This window comes from Amyelois transitella, chromosome 24 (genome assembly GCF_032362555.1).
Source record: "Amyelois transitella isolate CPQ chromosome 24, ilAmyTran1.1, whole genome shotgun sequence".
NCBI classification, from domain to species: Eukaryota; Metazoa; Arthropoda; class Insecta; order Lepidoptera; family Pyralidae; genus Amyelois; species Amyelois transitella.
Window position 1 is genome coordinate 5,761,830 of NC_083527.1, and position 23,340 is coordinate 5,785,169.

Genomic DNA, 23,340 nt, shown 5'->3' on the forward strand with positions numbered 1-23,340 from the left:
AAGGGAACCTATCCCGTGTTATATCATGGTTATACATGTTGTTTATCTATATAAAGTATTTAATCTATACTAATATTATAAAGCTGAAGAGTTGGTTTGAACGCGCTAATCTCAGGAACTACTAGTTCTAATTGAAAAATTATTTTTGCGTTAAATAGACCATTTATCGAGGAACGCTTTAGGCTATATAACATCACGTTGCAACTATAAGGAGTAAAGAAATAAAGGAATATGTGAAAAAAAAACGGGGAAAATTATTCAACCTTGAGGGCTTCAATGATGCCCAAAATAACTATTACACGCGGACGAAGTCGCGGGCACAGCTAGTATAAAATAAAGTATCGTCGAGTTAGCATCTCGTAATTAATACAAGTTTTAAACTAACTCCGAGGCAGCTCCTAACTCTTCTTTTAGGCGATGGGCTAGCAACCTGTCACTATTTGAATCTCAATTCTATCATTAAGCCAAATAGCTGAACGTGGCCATTCAGTCCTTTCAAGACTGTTGGCTCTGTCTACCCCACAAGGGATATAGACGTGACCATATGTATGTATGTAATGAGTAGATGATTCGTCTATGAACTATGACATATGAGTATAAGCGTGCGCGCACGCGGCTGGTGGTGTAGTGGTCAAAGTGATCGGTTATCACGTTGGACGAACCGGGTTCGATCCCCAGCAACTGATTGTTTTTTGATTTTTCTATTTTTATTTATTATTATTTGGGGCTTACATGTTTGAACCAATCCGTATAAATAAATAAGGTATTGTTACCTTTTGCCGATCCTTCATGGACCCTCTTCCTAACACCGCCATTTTGCACATGGTGTCTTCCTGTAGCCGTTTCAGGGAGTTCCCTTTGGGCCCGAGGAGTTTGCCCACGAAATTGAACTGGAACAAAGAATTAGCTTCATTATGGATTCCAAATATAAGATATCCGACGAAATGTGGCCTTCGACTCTTGTGTCTGGCTCGTCTACCCCGTTAGAGATAAAGACGTCGTATATACATATCTTGTTCCCCTTGGTGTGGTGACGGAATATTATAGTGGGAAAATTCGATTATCTTTCGACACAACAGATTATCGGACACAACAGAAGAAAACCTTTTTTGTGCCTTTGTCATGATATATAAGTTATATCAAACAAAAAAAGGCACAAATTAGAAACACGAGAAAATGGGAGAGAGAGAGAGAGAGGAAGAGAGAGAGAGAGGAAGAGAAAGAGAGAGATCTAATAACTAAATTATAAATGCCGAAGTGAGTTTGTTTTCTCGTTACCTTATCTACTCTTACCAATCTTATTGAATTTTGCGCAAATAATTTAAAGTCTGGAGACGAACATGGATAACTTTTGATCCCGATAAAAAAGACTACAGTTTTCGTGGGATTTGCGAAAAACCTGTCCCTATTTTTTTGTAGATGGCAATAAAATCGCCCAGGCAAAACTGCTTGTAAAAGCAAGTGTTAAAATTAATTTTATTTTTGCGAAGGTCACACGGGAATCGCTTCGTGTAATTACCTGACTTACCGACTACCGGATAGGACTCCAGGCTCCCCCTATAGCTTTTAAGGGAATTGGTTCAGCTGTTCGAAAGTCATTGGATGGAAAATCGGTGGTATTTTCCATTTATCAATCGACTTTTAAAAAAAGGATGTTCGTAATTCTGAGCGATACTTTTTACATACATATAGTCACGTATATAATCATGTTCTGTTGTATCACGTATATCTCCTTGTTGTCTTGCTCTGTCTACCCCGCAAAGGATACAAACGTCAATTTAAATACGTATATCTCTGTCTTTCTTATGTTAGTGCCTCTTTTAATTATAATAATTTTTAGAGAAAACCAGTGACTTATATGTTTGCTCAGATTATAAATCGATTTAAAAACAAGTTTATAGAAACATTTATCAAACTTTAAGTACAAAAACTAAAATCATTAATCGGCAGAGCTACCTAACAAACGAATTAATTGACCGACAGCCGTCCCAATGTTTCACGTTGAAATTCTAAGTCAATTCAGTGAACAACACGCTGGGAGCGGAATTGGCCAAAATATGTCACAGGAACATAGACACGGGAACATTTAGAAGTGAATTGTTAGTCTCAATTTGCTACAAAACAATTTAATCAAAAGAATAACTACACATGAACACGGATTACAAATAGAAGAAAAAAAAAATTAATGCATCGTCGTTATAATTTTCGTTATATTATTTTAATTGCTGAACCGATTTTGATGCGATTTTCAAAAAAGTGTTTGTTAACACTTAGGTGAAAATTTTAGAAATTCAGGAAAGGAAGATATCGAATAGAGGCGGTTTTATTTAAAAAAAAACATATTTATTTTTGTAAATAAGTCCCATGGAGTCCGCTAATTTAGGCCATGTCTATACATTGTTAGGTCTACGTGATCAATTCAGCAGAGATCGTCGCAACTGGCATGTGATTGAATCGAGGACTCTTTTTGGAGTTCCCTACCACAAACGATGTGGCTGTGCCGTTGAAATCTGAATAATACTACTGTAGTTCTATACTATTCAAATTCAAAATTCAAATTCAAAATTTTTATTCATTACTATAGGATACTTCATATCGCTTAATAATTGTCAAAACGTATGGTTTAACAACATTGGTTGACGTCAAATAAATTACTTAAAACTAAGTTTACTGCCGCTTCCAAAGCGTCAGTGCAGAAGAAGCGGTAACAAATTGCACTGCAGCATTTTCTTCAACAACGTCAACTTCACAATATCAATTAAACTTAGAATAGAATGTGGACGAAAGAATACATTGGTATTTTTGGTATTCTTCTTGCATGCGATGGGCTAGCCGTGTGGTTCCCGGTACTTTAATAGGATAAGACCACTCCATTTTTAACACGTGAATTTTGTAAAAGGCGACTAAGGGAATGGCTTATAAACTTGGTATTCTTCTTGCAGGCGATGGGCTGGCAACTTGTCACTATTTGAATCTCAATCCCATCGTAAAGCCATACAGATGAACGTAGCATTTCAGTCTTTTCAAGACTGTTGGCTCTGTCTACCCCGCAAGGGATAATGTGTGTACGTATAAAACCTATCCATCTATGTGTGCCTAACTGACATACAACGTACAGCCCGAACCGCTGGGTCTCGGAAACTAGAAATTTCAATATTGTCATGCTTTAGGTTACCGTTATTGATTTCATTTTTCAGACTTATAAAAATGACTTTTCCATTTGGCTACTGGACTCTTAATGTTTTACAGTACCCGGTTGACCGAGCTTTGCTCGGTCTACCAGAGATGGCGCTGATATAGTTTCTTAAAACGCGGTTTTTAAAATGTTTATATATCTTCGGAACCGAACTTTTCTCGAACCTAGGACCTTGATAAATCGATTCCTCGAGCCGAAAAGCCCCTAATCTGTAACTTTCATGAAAATCGTTGGAGCCGTTTCCGAGATCCTGATTATATATGTATATACAAGAATTGCTCGTTTAAATATATTAGATAGACAGATAATAAACATTTGGATGTTTATTATGTGAAATATTAAGAGTCCCAGGCCAACCAGAGAAAGTTCATTTCTCATCATGCCGGGATTCGAACCTGGGACCTTCGGTATATTAGTATTCGGGTATATGAGTTGGGACCTACTATCAATATCACTCATTGTCTTATACAGAATTTCCTCAAGCCAATACCGATCTTAATTTTTTTCCCGTGTACCTATTTATCTTTGTCAATCTATCGATTATCGATTAAGGCTGAAACACACAGGGTTGAGAAGAAAATCTCTTCCGTGGTATCTCTTAAAGCCCTGTTGTCAAACGGATTTAAATGCGCTGAGGGAATAATATGGAGATGCCGTGTGGTTCCCGGCACCAATACAAAAAAGAATAGGACCACTCCATTTCTTTCCCATGGATGTCGTAAAAGGCGACTAAGGGATAGGCTTATAAACTTGGAATTCTTTTAGGCGATGGGCTAGCAACCTGTCACTATTTGAATCTCAATTCTATCATTAAGCCAAATAGCTGAACGTGGCCATTCAGTCTTTTCCAGACTGTTGGCTCTGTCTACCCCGCATGGGATATAGACGTGACCATATGTAGGTATGTATGTATGTAGGGAATAATATAAAATAAGTTTGATGTTTAATTAATGGTTAGTCTAACTATTCAGTTCGATTTTGTCAACTACAAGGTGATCCTTCATTAAAAAAAAGATACAAAAAAAAACCGCGGCAAAAACTGAAATGTCAAAGATGGGGTTCTTTGACATTTCAGTTTTTTGCCGCGGTTTTTTTTATGGTGACTACAAAATATCATACATACACTAGCTATCCTCGCAAACGTTGTTTTGCCATATAAATAATTTTTAAGAAATATCATGTTAAAAAAAAAAGTTAACAGTGGACAAACCTTATCACTAAGGGGTATGAAAAAGAGATGAAATGAAAATATGAAAATGAGATGATGAACAAGAGGGTGATGATGTAGATGTTGGCCGATTCTCAGCCTACTCAATATGCTCACAAAATTTCATGTGGTTCCCGGCACCAATAGGAAAAAGAATTCATCATCACCCCTTCATCATCACTTCATCTCTTTCCCATGGATGTCGTAAAAGGCGAATAAGGGATAAGGGAAATGAGATGTAGTGTTTCTATTCTTTTTTTATATTGGTTTCGGGAACCACACGGCACCAGAAAAAAACCAGTCCGCTATAAGTCTATGACTCGAGTCTGTGTGTGCGTGACTGGAGGACCGTTGAGATTGGTACTATATTACGTCTGTAACCTGTTTACGAGATACAACCATTAGTTTACAGACAAACACGCGTATTTTATTTATACGGAACTATCATTCATGCCTTTTGTTGAGGTGTTATTGTTGTGGTTTTTTTGTGTGTTCGTTCATACCTATAATGACGTTTATATCCCTTGCGTTGAAGATAGAGCCAACAGTCTTGAAAAGACTAGAAGGCCACGCTCAGCTGCTCGGCTCCATGATAGAATTGAGATTCGAATAGTGACAGATTGCTAGCCCATCGCCTAAAAGAATTCCAAGTTTATAAGCCTATCCCTTAGTCCATTCCACTTAACTTATAAGTGCTACAAATCATTATATTACTGCCTTCATTGGTCACAATTTTTATTACTTACGCCTTAAGGAAGAATCCCAAGTTTATAAGCCTATCCCTTAGTCACCTTATATTACATCCATGGTAACAAAATGGAGCGGCCCTTTTCTTTTTTTATTGGTGCCGGGAATCACACAGCACTATATGCATGTGTACTGAAATAATAAAGTCCAAAAAAATTTAAGGTCATATCATGAGTATCTTTAGCGGACGTGTTTACATTAATGTGGATAGAGAGAGAGATAGAGAGATGCAGTGGTCATCATAAACAGAAAGATGTGGTCTTAACATCCGCCTGCCTATCATATCAATGTGTTAAACAGATTTCTTTAGAAGATATAATAAATATATGTATGTATACGGGACAAATTACACTGATTGAGGTAGCCTCGAAGTAAGTTCGGAACTTGTGTTACGAGATACTAACTCAACGATACTATATTTTATAACAAATACTTATATAGATAAACATCCAAGACCCAGGCCAATCAGAAAAAGTTCTTTTCTCATCATGCCCTGGCCGGGATTCGAACCCGGGACCACCGGTGTCACAGACAAGCGAACTACCGCTGAGCCACAGAGGCCGTCAAAAGATATAAATAGATACATTAAAATATGAAATATCATTTCAACTCGAGAATTCAACAATTTAATTATTCACACTTATTCATGAAACAAAATAGCTTGACGCCAAAAAAGTGAAACGGTAACTTTGGACAAAAATTGCTGTTCAGAATTTCCCTCAAGTACCGTAATCAAGGTTGGACGCAGTCATTATACCAGGGTCCCTACCACGGGAACGCAGCGACATCGTACTTTCACGATGTGAGAAAAGATTGTAGTGACAGGAATAGAAAAAGAAATTAAACGGTTTGGTCATGTGGAGCGGGTGAATGGAAGTAGGTTGCCGAAGAAAATCAAATATACAAGGAGTGACGAATGAAATGTCGGAAAAAGAATCGCAAAACGAACAATTTTTGACCAAAACGGCCAAGAATATCCTAAATTCTTGCATGAAAATATTAGAATCTGAATGGAAAAATGAAGGACCGCTGCCTCTCCGGTAACAGAATTAAGTTTATGTGTTTTTGGTTTCCTGCATATTTTTTTTTTGATGGAGAAAATGTGCATTCGTCTACGATTTAGATTTAAGAGATCTATATTTGTAAATTGATGTCCGGTGAAAATGCTGCAGTGTAGTTTGTTTCGCCGCGTCTTCTACACATGCGCTTTGGAAGCGGTAGTAATTATAATTAGATTTAAGTGATGTGACGTCAATAAGTGATTACCTTATATCCAATTTTGAAAATAAATCTATTCTATTCTGTTCTTAACTTTCAAAGATTAGGCCAGTCCTGTTATATGGCAGCAAGCCCTGGCCTGTGCTGAAGCGGCACAAGCAAAACCTGTGTGTCACGGAAATGAACATACTGTATGCATATATACTGTAGTAGTTATAATTAGATTTAAGTGATGTGACGTCAATAAGTGACACTTGTGATCCAATTTTGAAAATAAATCTATTCTATTCTATTATACTGCGTTGGATGTGTGGAGTATTACGGGAGAACCTCGTGAGGAACCCCCATCTCCGCGGACGCCTTCATCTCCGTGACGTAGAAGACAAAATGCGGGAGAGCCGCCTACGCTGGTACGGCCAAGTCTTGCAGAAAACGGCAGACTACTTGGGGAACAGATGTCTGGTCGTGCCGCTACCACCAGGCCAGGTTAAAAGGGGCAGGCCAAAAAGATCATGGCTGGACGTTGCAAGAGATGATATCCGAGCCAATGGACTGAAATCAGAGGACGCCGAAAACCGGACCAAGTGAAGAGAGAAAAGTCAGAAGTGGGACCCCTCTTCACTTCTGTGGAGGATGCGACCGGAAACACGCAGAGATAAAGAGATAGTAGGGCATGAATCTTTTGAAGATAGAAAAATAAAGTACCTTCATGTATGTATGTATGGAACGAGCGAGTCGCGAGTGAGTTAACATCGTACGCAACATCGAATTTCTATGTTCCGTAGTAAACCCTCTGACTGTGTATATTTTTTCTCCCATTAAGTGGCACGCACCTGTTCTGTACAAAATTACAGTGTCACTTGCCCCTCGCACTTCAATGTTATTTATGTACTTTCCTCGGTAACTGCGTATATTATTATATTATATTCTTAGACACTATCATATTTTTACATCCTACTAATATTATAAATGCGAAAGTTTGTGAGTATGTCAGGATTTCATGCGGAGTAAGTCGCGGGTGGCCTCTAGTTTCAACATATTTATGAATTCCATCTTTAAACCATTCAGCTGAATGTGGTCTTTTCGACTGCTTACTCTCTGTCTACCCACTAAAGTATAAATGCAATTACGTACAGGCGTATGTTACGTCGTTATTCTTTGGGAGGCAGGCAGAGCCAACAGCCTCGAAAACATAGAGAGTGAAGGTTGCTTATGTTTCGACATTCTCATCATCCATACATCCCATATGCGACATCACATCGCGTAAAAAATAAACCTAAGTTTTTTTAGTGTGCCGTGTGATTCCCGGCACCAATAGAAAAAAGAATAGGACCACTCCATCTCTTTCCCATGGATGTCGTAAAGAGCGACTAAGGTATAGGCTTATTTGGGATTCTTCTTTTAAGCCTTGGGCTAGCAACCTATCACTATTTGAATGTCAATTCTATCAGCAACAAAATCACCTGATCGTGGCCTATCAGTAATTTCAAGACTGTCTGCTCCGTCTACCCCGCACGGGATATAGACGTGATTATGTTTGTATGTATGTACTTATCACAGAAATGGACTATGTTCATGTTAGTCAAGCAGAGACTACCTCTTTCCACTCTGCCTACCCCTCCGGGAAAGAGGCGTGATTTTATGTATGTATGTATCTAGTCAAGCACTTATGCCGCTGACTATAATATGCTATTATTCGCTGGCCATCAGCTTGTTTGATAAGCACTCCTGCGTCTTACAGGTCATACTCAGCTATGTCAATATTTAACTGCTTAGTCTATTGTAAGGGTAGTTAAGGCTTTTTTATACTGTTTATTTATTATTTATTTATTTATTTACTAATTTATGTACACAGAAAACATCGAGACTGATAAACACAAGAAACAAAATTACAAAGGTTGTTTATATGATTTTGGTACGATTTTTTACTTATTATTATAGTATTATTTCAAACTTCAACATAATTCGAAGAAACGCCAGGACAAACATTGGTTCTATAATAGTATAGGACTTTTAAATAACTGGAGGTCTAACACAGAACCTTTTGTAGACTTACATAGAATAATCATCATTAAATGAAATTCTTATACAAATTGAGAAATGTAGAATTAATTGTGTCGTGTGGTTCCCGGCACAAATAGAAAAATCCATCCTCTCCATCTCTGTCCCACGGATGTCGTAAAAGGCGACTAAGAAAGGCTAATAAACTAAGGAGACTTCTTTTAGGCGATGGGCAAGCGGTTACAATTTGAATATCAATTCCATTATTAAGTCGTACAGCTCAATGTGGCTTTTCAGTCTTTCCGAGACTGTTGGCTCTGTCTATCCCGTTTGGGGACGATGACGTGATTATAAATATATATATATGTAACTTGATATGCGATTGACACTACGTACAGTTTGAATTGATGTATTGGGCGGTAATGGACCATTATTTTGTCATATGAGCGAAACTTTATATCTTAGTGTGAAACGTCCTTTATTTTTTGGATAATAACCTGACAAAGGATCCCCTTACAACAAAACGCGGCGGCAGGCCAATTTGGTCTCGTATTATTTTATCAAATTGCCACAATTCGTTTTGATGACTGCGACAAGGTGAGTTATGTTCTGTTATTTGGAGAAGAAGAGGTATTCTAGATACACCCTCGGCTCCATCCGCGTGAAGCGAGAAATCCTGTTAATTTCCCTTCCAGTGAGAAAATTCTGGGCATTGGTGGCGTATTCTTTTTTAACTGACTTCAAAAAGGAGGAGGCTTCCAATTCGATGGTAGTTTTATTTTAATATAAATCAAAAAATGTCATAAAATCACAATTCTAGCGGACAAAAACATTTTATTTAGAATTATATAAAACTTAAAATTAAAAAGTGAGATAGAAAAAAATTAAAATATGGCGTACCATTTTATGCACTTACTTTAGGATGATCTCTCACTGGCACCACGACTCTGACGCACACTTTGACAGGTTTGTCTCTTGTGATATCCAACATTCTCCTCTCGCCGCGCCATTCACCTGCAACAAGGAAAATTTATATAAATTAAAGTATTTTCATTGTTTTTAAATAAAAGTCACAACGAACGAACGCCACTTTAAAAAGAAATTATGAAGTTATGAATATCTCAAAAACTAATTGACCGATTTTGTTGCCCTATGAACTTAAAAATAAGATAAGCAGTACCTATTCTAATTGAATAATAATGTTAAGGAATCGAAAAATCATTTGCTAGAAATAACACTAAAGGTAGAGAAGAATAATCAATCAAAATTTGATACGACATACATATTTGCGCGCCAAATTCCCGTCGTCTAACCTTTATTTGACAGAGGACGCCATTTTTAATTTTCATTCGACAGCTGTCACTGTCATATCGATAGGATTTCGCGCTCAATTCAAGTCCTCTGACCGTGTAGTAATATTTCACGCAGCTGTGTCGAGGCTTAAAAAATAGGTGTTCGATTTTTTAATGTTCCAAACTTTTTTCGTAGACTGCCAGTTTCGTACCTAACAATGATTTATAGAGAGCGAACAATAATGAACAAAAAAGGTGAATATGAATAGAAGATTTTTTGTTTAAAAATAACATTCATAAAAAAAATGCATTTTTAAATACGTCCAAAGCAAAAGGCCGAAGTAAAATGTTAAAATGTACTCGTATACTCCTTAAGCAAAGAATTTTTTTTTAACTGCGTTATCAGAATTGGGAACTGTAATTTTCACATAGATTTTTTATTGTAACACATACTTCGTATGATACATTTTTCGTAGAGGTAAATGTTTCCCCAATATTATTATTTTATCTTAGATTTGATAGAAATCGCTCTTTGTTTTTCGTTTGTGATACATATATATAATTACGTCTATATTTCTTACGTTGTAGACACAGTTCAACTGTATGACTAAATGGATAAATATTAATTTGAGGAACAAAAAATATTCATTTTGATAAGGATTGTAAAAAATCATTTTTCAAAACAATTCTCAAGTAACCAATATGAGTTAGGTTCCCCTGCAAAGTGTAACGGTGGTCATATGGAAGTCAAAGTTTAGTGTGAAAACCTGACTAACCCAATCCCGGATCACCATCAAAAGGCGCACCCTGGGCTCCACTCCAAAAAGAAGGATGAAGGATGTAACCGGGTCTAATACCAGGAGAACGAAGTCCCTCAAATTGAAATGATGCCGTGTGGGTCGCGGCACCAATAAAAAAGAAGAATAGGGCCACTCTATCTCGTTCCCATGGATGTCGCAAAAGGCGACTAAGGGATAGACTAATTAACTTGGGATTATTCTTTAGGCGACTGGCTAGCAACCTGTCACTATTTTAATCTCAATTCTATCATTAAGCCAAACAGCTGAACGTGACCTATCAGTCTTTTCAAGATTGTTGACTTTGTCTACCCCGCAAGGGATATAGACGTGATTATATGTATGTATAATTACGGTTTTCTCAAATTGCAAGACGATATAAATTGATAAGGACTTTAACCAGACTGTATCAAACCGCTGACATAGATTGCGCAAATTGAATTTGTCTCAATATGAATTTCGAATTTACTTTGAATTTAAATGAAGCAGTTAAGAACGTTGTCAGATTAATGGATGTATGTATGTACTAAATTAGATATATAGCTGTTTTCTAAATGATTTTTGAAGATGTATGAAAATATAAATCATACGCATGAGTAAAATAAAAATCTTACAGATTAAGCTATCCGATAGATTTTATATACCCACGTCGTTATCCGACGCGGGGTAGACAGAGCCAACAGTGTCGAAGAGACTGAAAGGCCACATAAAGCTGAGGAATTATGATTCACATAGTGACAGGTTGCTAGCCTATCGTATAAAAGAATAATCCCAAGCTTATAAGCCTATCCCTTAGTCGCCTTTCACGACGTCCATGGAAAAGACATGGAGAGATCCTATTCTTTTTTCATTGGGCCTCTGTCTACCCTGCAAGGGATAAGACGTGATTAAATGGATGGATGGATGGATTATATATTGCAACGTATACATATACATACATAATAATCACGTCTATATCCCTTGTGGGGTAGACATAGAGATAATATTCCCCAAAAGACTGAAAAGCCACGTTCAAACGCATAAATGAATGTAGAAACATTAAAAAAAAACAAGTGGCACGAAATTCCGCGTTTCCGCGGATCTGTTTTTAGCTAAATTTGAAAAAAAAAAAAAAACTATGTCAAGATTTGACTTTCAAAGTGCGGAATATCTGCCACTAATTTATATTCATTTTAAATTCGCTGCATCTGGTTTGCGGGTAGATTTTATGCATTCATTTCAAGCTACCTTCCATTCGGAACAAGCTTGGTTATTTTAATTTTGTGTATTTTTCGTTAGTAAAAATGTACCGTGTGGTTCCCGGCACCAATAGAAAAAAAAAGATCCCACTCTCCATTCCGTGGATGTCGTAAAAGGCGACTAAGGGATGGCTTATAAACTTGGGATTCTTTTCGGCGATGGGCTAGCAACCTGTCACTATTTGAATCTCAATTCTATCATTAAGCCAAACAGCTGAACGTGGCCTATCAGTCTTCAAGACTGTTAGCTCTGTCTACCATATCGTATTGTAGACGTGATACAAACTGGTTTTAAATCAAAAATGTGTGATGCTATTTCAATCAAAGATACCCAACTAAAGAAAAATCTGAAGTTTACTCTCTATAAAATAGTAATAAAATCATATGTATGTACCTACATAAAATACAAGTCAATTTGTCGAATATAAACACCAGGAAAGTTAATTCGGTTTGAGATCGGGCTAACTTGTGCGGATTGACCGAGCGAGTTGGCAACACAAACAGCTGCGGTTGTAGGGCGTTTTAAAAAGCGGGAGATATTTTAATTTATTAATTTAATGCTGGTTTAGTGCCGTGTGGTTACCGGCAGTAATAAATAAAAAAGAACCACTCCATCTCTTTCACATGGATGTTGTGAAAGGCGGCTAAGAGATAAGGGATTATAAACTTGAGATTCTTCTTTCAGGCGATGGGCTAGCAACCTGTCACTATTTGAATCACAATTCTATCTTAAAGCCAAATAGCTGAACGTGGCCTATCAGTCTTTAAGACTGTTGGCTCTGTCTATCCCGCAAGGGATATAGACGTGATTATATGTATGTATGCGAATTTGTCCACTTGCCTTAGGAGAGATGAAAACACACTCGCTCTGAGACCACACCCTAATCGATCCTTAAATTTAAAGCAATTTGGCATTGTAAAATAGTTTCTATTGTAATTCACTTAGGGTCGCTTTTGCTCCTGTAACGTGGAGTTTGATAGTTTGACGGTTGTCCGCCATCAGATTAGTGGTTTGACCTAGCTCGAATAAAGGTAGTTATCCACTGAGATATGTAAACTATGGGTTCAATATAAATTAGGTTCCCCTGCAAAGGTCGCGGAGGTAAGACGTGAGTTGCTTCGTGTAAAAACCTGACTTACCCAAGCTATAGTGACTACGATTGTACCACTGCCTCAGTGGCGCAGCGGTAGTACGCTTGTCTGTGACACCAGAGGTCCCGGGTTCGAATCCCGGCCAGGGCATGATGGGAAAAGAACTTTTTTTGATTAGCCTGCGTCTTGGATGTTTATCTGTATAATATAAATTAGTATTTATTATAAAACACAAGACTCGAACTTACTTCGAGGCTAACTCAATCTGCGTATAATATATCACGTATGATATATATTTATTATTCTATAAAATCGTGGTCTCTAGAGAGTTGAGGATTGGTTTGCTTAATGACGTAATTGTGATTCAGGTAAAAATATATAGTCACGTCCATATCGATATATGTGGCGCAGCGGTAGTGCGCTTAGGTATCTTATGCGGTTCGAATCCCGGCCAGGGCATGATGATAAAATAACTTTTTCCGATTGGCCTGGGTCTTGAATGTTTATCTATCTTAGTATGTATTATAAAATATAGTATCGTTGAGTAAGTATCTCGTAATTTGTCAACTCAACTCAATCTGTGTAATTTATCACGTATATATTTATTATTTACTGTATGTGGTTCATTGCGTGGTGGATAGCAATCTTTAATTTTGTTAAATATTATTGCAGTATTGTAACTTTATATTTTGTGGATTACCAAGCCTGGTTATTACCGGATTTATTTGCCGATTGGTTTAGTTGAAAACAACAAATAATAATTATCATAAAAGTAATGTGGCCTCTATGGCGCAGCTGTAGTACGCTTGTCTGTGACACCGGAGGTCCCGGGTTCGAATCCCGGCCGGGGCATGATGATAAAAGAACTTTTTCTGATTAGTCTGGGTCGTGAATGTTTATCTATTTAAGTATTTATTATAAAATGTAGTATCGTTGGGTTAGTATCTCGTAACACAAGTTTTGAACTTACTTCGAGGCTAACTCAATCTGTGTAATTTGTTCCGTATATATTTATTTATTTATTTATTAATGTACGAGATATGTCCCATTATAATGAAAAAAAAAATGTTTAAACGTTTAGATAGGACATGTCATACATACATACATATGGTCACGTCTATATCCCTTGCGGAGTAGACAGAGCCAATAGTCTTGAAAAAACTGAATGGCCACGTTCAGCTATTTGGCTTAATGATAGGATTGAGATTCAATAGGGACAGGTTGCTAGCCCATCGCCTAAAGAAAGAATCCCAAGTTTGTGAGCATATTCCCTTAGTCGCCTTTTACGACATCCATGGGAAAGCGATGGAGTGGTCCTATTCTTTTTTGTATTGGTGCCAGGGACCACACGGCAGTAGGTATATGACATGTCACATGATGATAATGTCCTATCAACGTGTATAAGGCGTTTGTACGTAGAGTACACATTTTTCTCGTTTCATTACTTCAAGGTTCAACATTTAATCAAACAAACATCTCACAACACAATACAATTTTCCTGACACAAAAGAAATATCTCTGGCATCAGACGAATCGCCCTCATGGCCTTACAGATGATATCTGACGTACATTTAGTTAAAACTTACCCGTCAGTTGCCTTATCTTGAGGTACCCGCAGCGTTGGTTAAAACTGGTTTGAACCGGTATGCCCTTGTTGACACTGGTAGATGTATGTGTATGTATGTACATGTACATACCACGATGCCACGTCTTTTTCATATGTAATGTTAATATGTAGGGGTGGTTGTTTTATTTTACATCTTTCACAATTCATACATTACCTGTTTTAATACCCAGAACGCTTGGTGGCGCGCTTCAAACGAGACGAAGCTGTAATTTGGTCCAGCGTAGTGGTCACTAATACTAGTAGAATATTCACGGCAGCGTGTGATACCTTGCTTTGTCACTTTGCACAATATGTTAGATTTTTCCGATCACTTCAGTCACTAGTCACCTCACTCACTTTCTCATACAATGCTTTACGCTGTCCGTCCATCTCTTTTTCGGAGCTATTTAAGACCCTTTTAGTAACATAACCTTCCTCTCTTCTCACGATGTATCCGTTATCAATCATGAACCTACATCAAATAATTATTAAGCTATGAGACAGACATCCCAATTCAAAATTAAGCACATAACAAAAGCAAGGAGCGCAACCGATCACAGAATTGAATTTCAGCATAAACAGACTTGCCAATTAACAATCACAAACAGATGCAATTAAAAGCAACAATATCCGGATCGATCCGGTGTTAACCGACGGAAACCGGTTTGCGCTAGTTCCATTTCTATTGACCACATTGTTTGTTGGAGCTAATCATGAAGCATGGCATTTTCTTCAGTTAATTGGATTATTTCTAACTTTGACGTTATATACTCGTACATACATGAATTACGCCTTTTTCTCGGAGGGGTAGGAAGTGGTTTCATCTTTCCACTTGTCACGATCCCTGCATACTTCTTTCGCTTCGTCCACATTCATAACTTTCTATATGCAAGCTCGTCTGTTTCGGGTACTCTTGATCTCACATTTTTCTAGAAAGTCCCAATTTGATTTGACATTAACTTAACCTACAAACTACAATGAAATAACAAATTATATATTGCATAATGTACGAATTTGTGAGGTGTTTGTGGTAACATCATTGTACCTAAGTAATCAGAAAGTTCAAAAATCTATACATTTTTAGATTTCTTTCTTTACATAAAAAAAAACTTATATGTTAACACGATATAACATCAATTTAACTTCAAAACCAACTCGTTGTCCTGTTTTCCAGAATTCGCCGCTTCCAGGTCAATCCAGGTGGACACAAGCTAAAACTAAAACTTTGTACAACGGTAGTTAAAAACCGCAGCCGGAGCTAACTACTTAGAACCAGTTTGAACCAGTTCAATCGAGTTAGAACCAGAGAGCGACGCCGACGTGGATTGGCGTAGGAATTGTACAGTGAAGTTTGAAATTGATGATAATAGAATTAAGGAGCGCTGAGAAATACTATGTTTGTTAAAACAACAGAGTTTTTAATAGGATCTGAATCTTTATTTGCGAACATATGTATTTCAATTCCATCATTAAGCCGTACCTACAGCTGAATGCGGCCTCCCAGATTGTAGGCTCTGTCTATCCCGTAAGGGATGAAGATGTGACTATAGGTATTGTTGTGGATGATAGATTACACCGTTAGCGTTTGAGGGACCGTATGAAATTGCACTTTAAATATACCTACAAAAGTGACGTTTTGATGAAGGGGACAAACAAACAAACATGTTCTTCACTTTGGCAGGTAAATATACCCAAATGGCATCCATTTCCGAAATAGATAAGTGTTAGAAAACAGGCTGTCAAAACGTTGACAAATTATTTGATATCCAGCCGTTTTTAATACTAGCTTTTAGTGCCACCGACAAAAAACGACGAATCTAGCGCCACCTACAAAAAGCTATAATTTTAACGCCACCTACAAAAATATATGAATCTAGCGCCACCTACAAAAAGCTACAATTTTAACGCCACCTACAAAAATATATGAATCTAGCGCCACCTACAAAAAGCTACGAATTTAGTGCCACTTATAAAAGAATACACGGTTTTGCGCAAATACCACGGCATTTAAAGTTTTTACCGGTATAAAAAGTATCCTAGGTCCTATGCAAAATTTTAAGAAGATTGGTTTAGTAAACGCATAAAGAGACAAGCAAATAAACAAAATTTCGCATTTATAATATACTAGCGACCCGCCCCGGCTTCGCACGGGTGCAAAATTATAAATGTTATTATACATAAAAACCTTCCTCTTGAATCACTCTACCTGTTACAAAAAACCGCATCAAAATCCGTTGCGTAATTTTAAAGATTTAAGCATACAGACAAACAGACTAAAATAGCGACTTTGTTATATATTATGTAGTGAAGTTATAATATATTTATAATATAGTATGGATGTCTTGTTTAAAATAGAAACCGCTTGCCGTTCCAATCTTAATTTTGCAATATATACCCTTCGGGGTTCCCACTTTTAAATTAATATAATATTTATGTAGTCACGTCTACATCCCTTGCAGGGTAGACAGAGCCAACAGTCTTGAAGAGACTGTAAGGCACGTTCAGCTGTATGGCTTTACGATAGAATTGAGATTCAAATAGGTACAGGTTGCTAGCCCTTCGCCTAAAATAAGAATCCCAAGTTTATAAGCCTACCCCTTAGTCGCCTCTTACGACATCCATGGAAAAGAGATGGAGTGGTCCTATTCTTTTTTGTACTGGTGCCGGGAACCACACGGCACGGCATAATTTAATTAACTCGCGCTAATCCCACGGATTATTCATGGAAGCTAATTCACCATTGCTCAAAAATATTAATTCATTACACCTTTCACCCCATGTGTTTTTGATGGACTCTATGTTATCATTGTCAGTTTGCAGCACAGCACACAACACCCTCACTTTTTTAGCGAGGGCGTCCGCTAAAGACCTATTGACATGGTGGACTAATTCTTTTGAGTTTCTGGAAAATATCACTATATAGTATTAAACAAAGTCGCTATTTTAGTCTGTCTGTCTGTATGCTTAAATCTTTAAAATTACGCAACGGATTTTGATGCGGTTTTTTGTAACAGGTAGAGTGATTCAAGAGGAAGCTTCAAGAATATTAGAATAATTTTCAGGACATTAAACTAATTTACAAATGAGTTATAAACATGTGGTTTGTATGAGTTGTACCTAAAATTCAAATATAAAAGAAGGTATTCCATTTTTTAAATTTGAATTTTTAGTCATTCGTTTCGAAACTACCCTGTTTTATTTCACGTTGAGCCGAGCGTAAAATAAGGCAGCAACTTCAAATATGAAATTTAAAATACGAAATTTGAATTTTCACTAACGAATTTACGGAATAAAATACTTATGTTTTTTTAAATGTAATAAAAAATGTTGTAATGATACGTACTCATCGTCGATTCGTCGAGAACACTCGAAACGGATTTTTTAAGTGGAAATTTGTATTTTAATTAAATAGGTACTTTAAAAAGGTTATGAATTTGTGCTTTTGAACTAGTTTTCAAGTTTGTTTCTATAGTTTCCTCTTGAAATTCCATTGCATTTATCATATTACTGTGTCAAATTAAGTACTTGCATATTAAGTAAAAAAGATAATAAGACGGCCTCTGTGGCGCACCGCAACGGTAGTGCGCAATGTTTTTGACACATCCCGGGTTCGAATCCTGGCCGGGTATGATAAGGAATAAAATATACATACATATATATTATCGCATCTTTATCCCTTGCGAGGGTACACAGAGCCAACAGTCTTAAAAAGACTGAAAGGCCACGTTCGGCTTTTTGGCTTAATGATAGAATCGAGATTCAAATAGTGGCAAGTTGTTAGCCCTTTGCCTAAAACAAGAATCCCAAGTTTATAAGCCTATCCCTTAGTCACCTTTTACGACATCCATGGGAAAGAGATGAAGTAGTCCATTTATTTCTATTGATGCCAGGAACCACACGGCTCTTAGTACATATTAATACATCTAAAGAACCATTCTCTCCAACGATTAGAAATAAGAATACTTGAAAAATAACGTTTTTAATTAGCCTGGCTATACCATTTAAAAAGAAAAGCTTCATTTAATATATAAATTGTACTATTCTTATTTCAAAATAGGTACTAAAGGAATTCTTTCTGATAAATATCGTTTTTCTCTGCCTCTGTTGGACTAGCTCAAGTGACATTTATGTTCGCAGCGGGAAAAAGAAAACAAGTAACAAGCGTAAAGCGATTTTTATTCATTTATTAATTTTAGAAATTAGTATTTTTATTTACCATTTCATTTTAGGGAGAGGTCTGTAAGGATCGTAGCAAGTGGAAAACCATAGTCTCTGCCTACCCCAATGGGAGACAGGCGTGATGGTTTAAATGTTTAACTTTACACTCAATAACGTCATAAGCCATTTAATCTTCAGGCATATCATTTCGCTTGAGTTTTACGAAAAATCCCGCAAATTTCTGTTCCCGTGAGAATTTTGGGAAATCCTCTCTTAAAAACTTACACGCCAAATTTATAAACCCACCAATTAATGTAAATCGACACGATGTACTCTTTTATTCATTCATTCAATAATGTTTATGCTTGAAGAATCTTTTTATACCGGTGTCATTTCTCTAAGTTAAATCGGACACAGATTACTGAAATATATTTCGTTTTTTCTCCTTATCAAAACTTGTAACCACAAGCTAAGAAGCGTAACAATTTTGATGCATCATTTGATGTTTCGCATGATGTCTCAACCTTTAGTCTCCTTACTTAAATTAAACCGTGGGGTTCAAGATATAGGAAAGCGGCCATGTTAAGTTTAAGAAAATACCTCAAGACATAGCAAAGCGGCCTTGCTTAGATTAAGTTTCTACTCATTGGAAGGCGCTTAAATAAAATTGTAATAATAAAAAATGTATTTGCAATACGAATAAAAAAAAACATTACCCTACTTCAAACAGAAAGTTTAGTTCTATCATAGAAGATTTCTCTCGCTTAGTTTTGATAGCATTCCTGGATCCCCACATCCCTGCGTAAAGGATCAAGTGGTAGGCCGAAAACAGGTTTTATCCTTAAAAAAAATGCCGTGTGGTTCCCAGCACCAATATAAAAAAGAATAGGACCAGTCCATCTCTTTCCCATGGATGTCGTAAAAGGCGAAAGGTTTACAAACTTGAGATTCTTTTTTAAGGCGATGGGCTAGCAACCTGTCACTATTTGAATCTCAATTCTATCATTAAGTCAAATAGCCGAACGTGGCCATTCAGTATTTTCAAGTCTGTTGGCTCTGTCTACCCCGCAAGGGATATAGACGTGGCCATATGTATGTATGTATGTAAAAAAAACATGGTTGAACAGCCAAGGTTCATACCCGCTGCCGCCTATGCCTCGAACCAAGCGCTCCCGAGCGTAGCGTGGCGTATCCTAGTTCACGCTCTACTGCCGGCCGTCTTTGAAGTTTACAATTTATAAGTGTTCCTGGGGAAAACGCATGGCAGAGTTTTTAATTACAACCTGGATAAACGTCTGCTTTATTAGTTTTAGGCTCATACATACATATGGTCACGTCTATATCCCTTGCGGGATAGACAGAGCCAACAGTCTTTGAAAAGACTGAATGGCCACGTTCAGCTGTTTGGCTTAACGATAGAATTGAGATTCAACAAGTTACAGGTTGCTAGCCCATCGCCTAAAAAAGAATCCCAAGTTTGTAAGCCTATCCCTTAGTCGTCTTTTACGACATCCATGGGAAAGAGATGGAGTGGTCCTATTCTTTTTTGTATTGGTGCCGAGAGCCACACGGCACAAATTTTAGGTTTAGTTTGAGGTTCATATTTTTTCAGTCTTTCTTCTTCCTCATCGCGTTAGGGCATCACTTCTCCAGAGAGGAGTTTTGTTTTGCGCCTGTGGCTTAGGGATTTGGTACTTTTTTAAAGATTTTTTTATCATCATTCAAAAAATAGCTGAACGTGGCCTATCCGTCTTTTCAAGACTGTTGGCTCTGTCTACCCCGTAAGGGATAAAGACGTGATCATATGTATGCATGTATGTATCATTCAATAATTAAGTAATCAAGCTTTTAGTGGCCATATTTGTATTGGTTCGTGCTCTCTACACACATTACATACATACATTAATCACGTCTATTGCGGGGTAGACAGAGCCAAAACTCTTGATAAGACTGATAGGACACGTGCAGCTGTATGGCTAAATGATAAAATTGAGATTCAAATAATGACAGCCTATCGTCTAAGAGAAGAATCCCAAATTTATAAGCCGTTCCCTTAGTCGCCTTTGACGACATTCATGGGAATGAGATGAAATACCTAGTCCTATTCTTTTTTTTTGCCGGGAACCACACGGTCTTTATTATCTGATTTTGTTCCCAGTTGCATCATTATCTGTCTACCCCGCAAGGGATATAGACGTGACCATATGTATGTATGCATCATTAAAGGTATTGATTCAGAGCCCGGGGTCCTACCTAATCTAGCTGATTCGATGAAGTTACTGATTTTTGAACACCCAAAATCTAGATCAGAACTAAGTCTAGAAAAAAGGGCATGCATTGAAACCACACAATTTGGAATAATATAATATTAATACATACATATAGTCACGTTTATATCCCTTGCGGGGTAGACAGGGCCAACAGTCCTGTAGTGACTGACAGGCCACGTTCAGCTGTTTGGCTTTATGATAGAATTGAGATGAAAATAGTGATAATAAATATAAAATTGATTCCGAATAAAATAGTCAGTTCAAGACAAGTCAGTAAATTTTAGTAGGTATATATGTATGTTAGCTTACATGCCTGAATATAACTAAGTTAGCCAAGAACAACATCTTGAGCCCGGGGCGTGAAAACATGACTGTTTGGAATTGGTCTTACACTAACTTACCCTACGATATCAGCATATGAAAGGTATTTCAAGGAATACATACATACATATGGTCACGTCTATATCCCTTGTGGGGTAGACAGAGCCAACAGTCTTGAAAAGACTAATAGGCCACGCTCAGCTATTTGGCTTAATGATAGAATTGAGATTCAAATAGAGACAGGTTGCTAGCCCATCGCCTAAAAAAGAATCCCAAGTTTGTAAGCCTATCCCTTAGTCGCCTTTTACGACATCCATATGAAAGAGATGAAGTGGTCCTATTCATTATTATAGGACATTTCAAAATCACTTAATAATTGTCATGTCTTTTGGTTTCACAACATTGGTTGACGTCAAATAAATAACTTAAAACCAAGTTGACTGTCGCTTCCAAAGCGTCAGCGTAGAAGAAGCGGTAACCAACTTCACTGCAGCATTTCCTTCAATAAAGTCCACTTCACAATTATCCAAACTTAGAATAGAAATGTGAACGAGAGAATACATATTTGTGATTAATTAATTTATACGAAAATTAAATCATAAGAGCATATCAACCTACCCAAATTCACTGCAAACTCAACTCTACACCCACGCCATAGAGTTCTAAGCAAGAAAACTTGATATGCGGTTGACTGTACTAGTAGGTACTAGTTATTGCCCGCAGCTCAGCCCGTATTAAATTAAACGGATTACCGTCCGTACCGAAATCGAGTCGTGTCAAAATAATGTCATTAAAAATTTTGTGGCGGCATCACGTTTGAAAAAGAAATAAACACAAAATCAAAATCGAGTGAGCTGAACGGATAACACGAATTTGGTTTTTTATTACATTACATATACATATAATCACGTCCATATCCCTTGTGGGGTAGACAGAGACATCAGTTTTAAAAAGACTGATAGGCTCCGTTTAGCTCTTTGGCTTAATGATTGAATTGAGATTCAAATAGTGACAGGTTGCTTGTCTGTCGCCTAAAAGAAGAATACCAAGTTTATAAACTTATCCCTTGTTGAGTGGTTTTTGTTATATCGCTTTTATACCGCGTACACAAATATACAGAATAGAATAGAAAATATTTATTTTCAAAATTGGATACTAGCAATCACTAATTGACGTCACATCACTTAAATCTAATTATAACTACTACCGCTTCCAAAGCGCATGTGTAGAAGCAGCGGCGGAACGAACTACACTGCAGCATTTTCACCGGACGTCAATTTACAAATATAGACGTAGAACTTATAACACCCCTTCGTTATTTCGTCGATGGTTAATAAACATGATAGTTGAACACTATCTCGGGCGTGTACTAAATAATTTAAATCATCAACAAAACAGTGTAGTTCCTCAGAAATAGATTTGGACAATTTGGACAGCGTCCAAGTGCATTTTGCATGCGATACCCAGTTTCTGAAGTATTAAATTGTCGGAAATATGAATTATGGATGCCGTTTGTCTCACCTCGTTATTTCGGTTTTAAATGTTTTTTTTTTTAATAACGATGTTACTTACTTTAATAGCTAGTTGTAACTGTTTTACGATGCGGTAATTTTTGCGTGTTAGAAAAATCTTCATAAATTTTTGTTAAAAGAGCATGTAAATTTCGTGATGACGGCAAATTTTGGAATTGTATTATAAACTTTTTTTATTCATTACATGTGATCGACTTCAATGAAGCTGAAGAGTTTGTTTGAACGCGCTAATCCCAGGAACTACTGGTTCTAATTGAAAAATTATTTTTGTGTTGAATAGACAATTTATCAAGGAAGGCTTTAGGCTATATAACATCACGCTGCAACTAAAAGGAGCGAAGAAATAATGGAGAATGTGAAAAAATCGGGGCAAATTGTTCATCCTTGAGGGTTTGAGGCAAATTGTTCATCCTCGAATCCTGGCCGGGGCATGATGAGAAAAGAACTTTTCTGATTGGCCTGGGTTTTGGATGTTTATCAAAGTATTTATTATAAAATATAGTATCGTTGAGTTAGTATCTCGTAACACAAGTCTCGAACTTACTTCGAGGCTAACTCAATCAATGTAATTTGTCCCGTATATATAAAAAAAATTAAGACGTGATATCTGTAAATATAAACTGAGCGTGCACTTCTTTGAACCCTTAGCCCTTAAAGGATCAAGT

The 23,340-nt window shown here is 37.0% G+C and overlaps 1 protein-coding gene across 10 annotated transcripts in view; it reads right to left on the bottom strand.

Moving 5' to 3' along the window:
• LOC106142717 (KH domain-containing, RNA-binding, signal transduction-associated protein 2) overlaps positions 1 to 23,340 on the bottom strand; it is a 162,612-nt gene that overhangs the window by 18,004 nt on the left and 121,268 nt on the right. For all 10 annotated transcript variants that reach the window (XR_009657370.1, XR_009657371.1, XM_060951271.1 and 7 more), the window contains exons 3-4: positions 9,286 to 9,383; positions 774 to 890 (exon numbers count right to left, since the gene is read on the bottom strand). Coding sequence is in view for 8 of the 10 variants with exons in the window: in XM_060951271.1 (XP_060807254.1) it covers positions 774 to 890; positions 9,286 to 9,383 (215 nt within the window). In the remaining 2 variants the exon portion in view is untranslated. The remainder of the gene's footprint in view (positions 1 to 773; positions 891 to 9,285; positions 9,384 to 23,340) is intronic.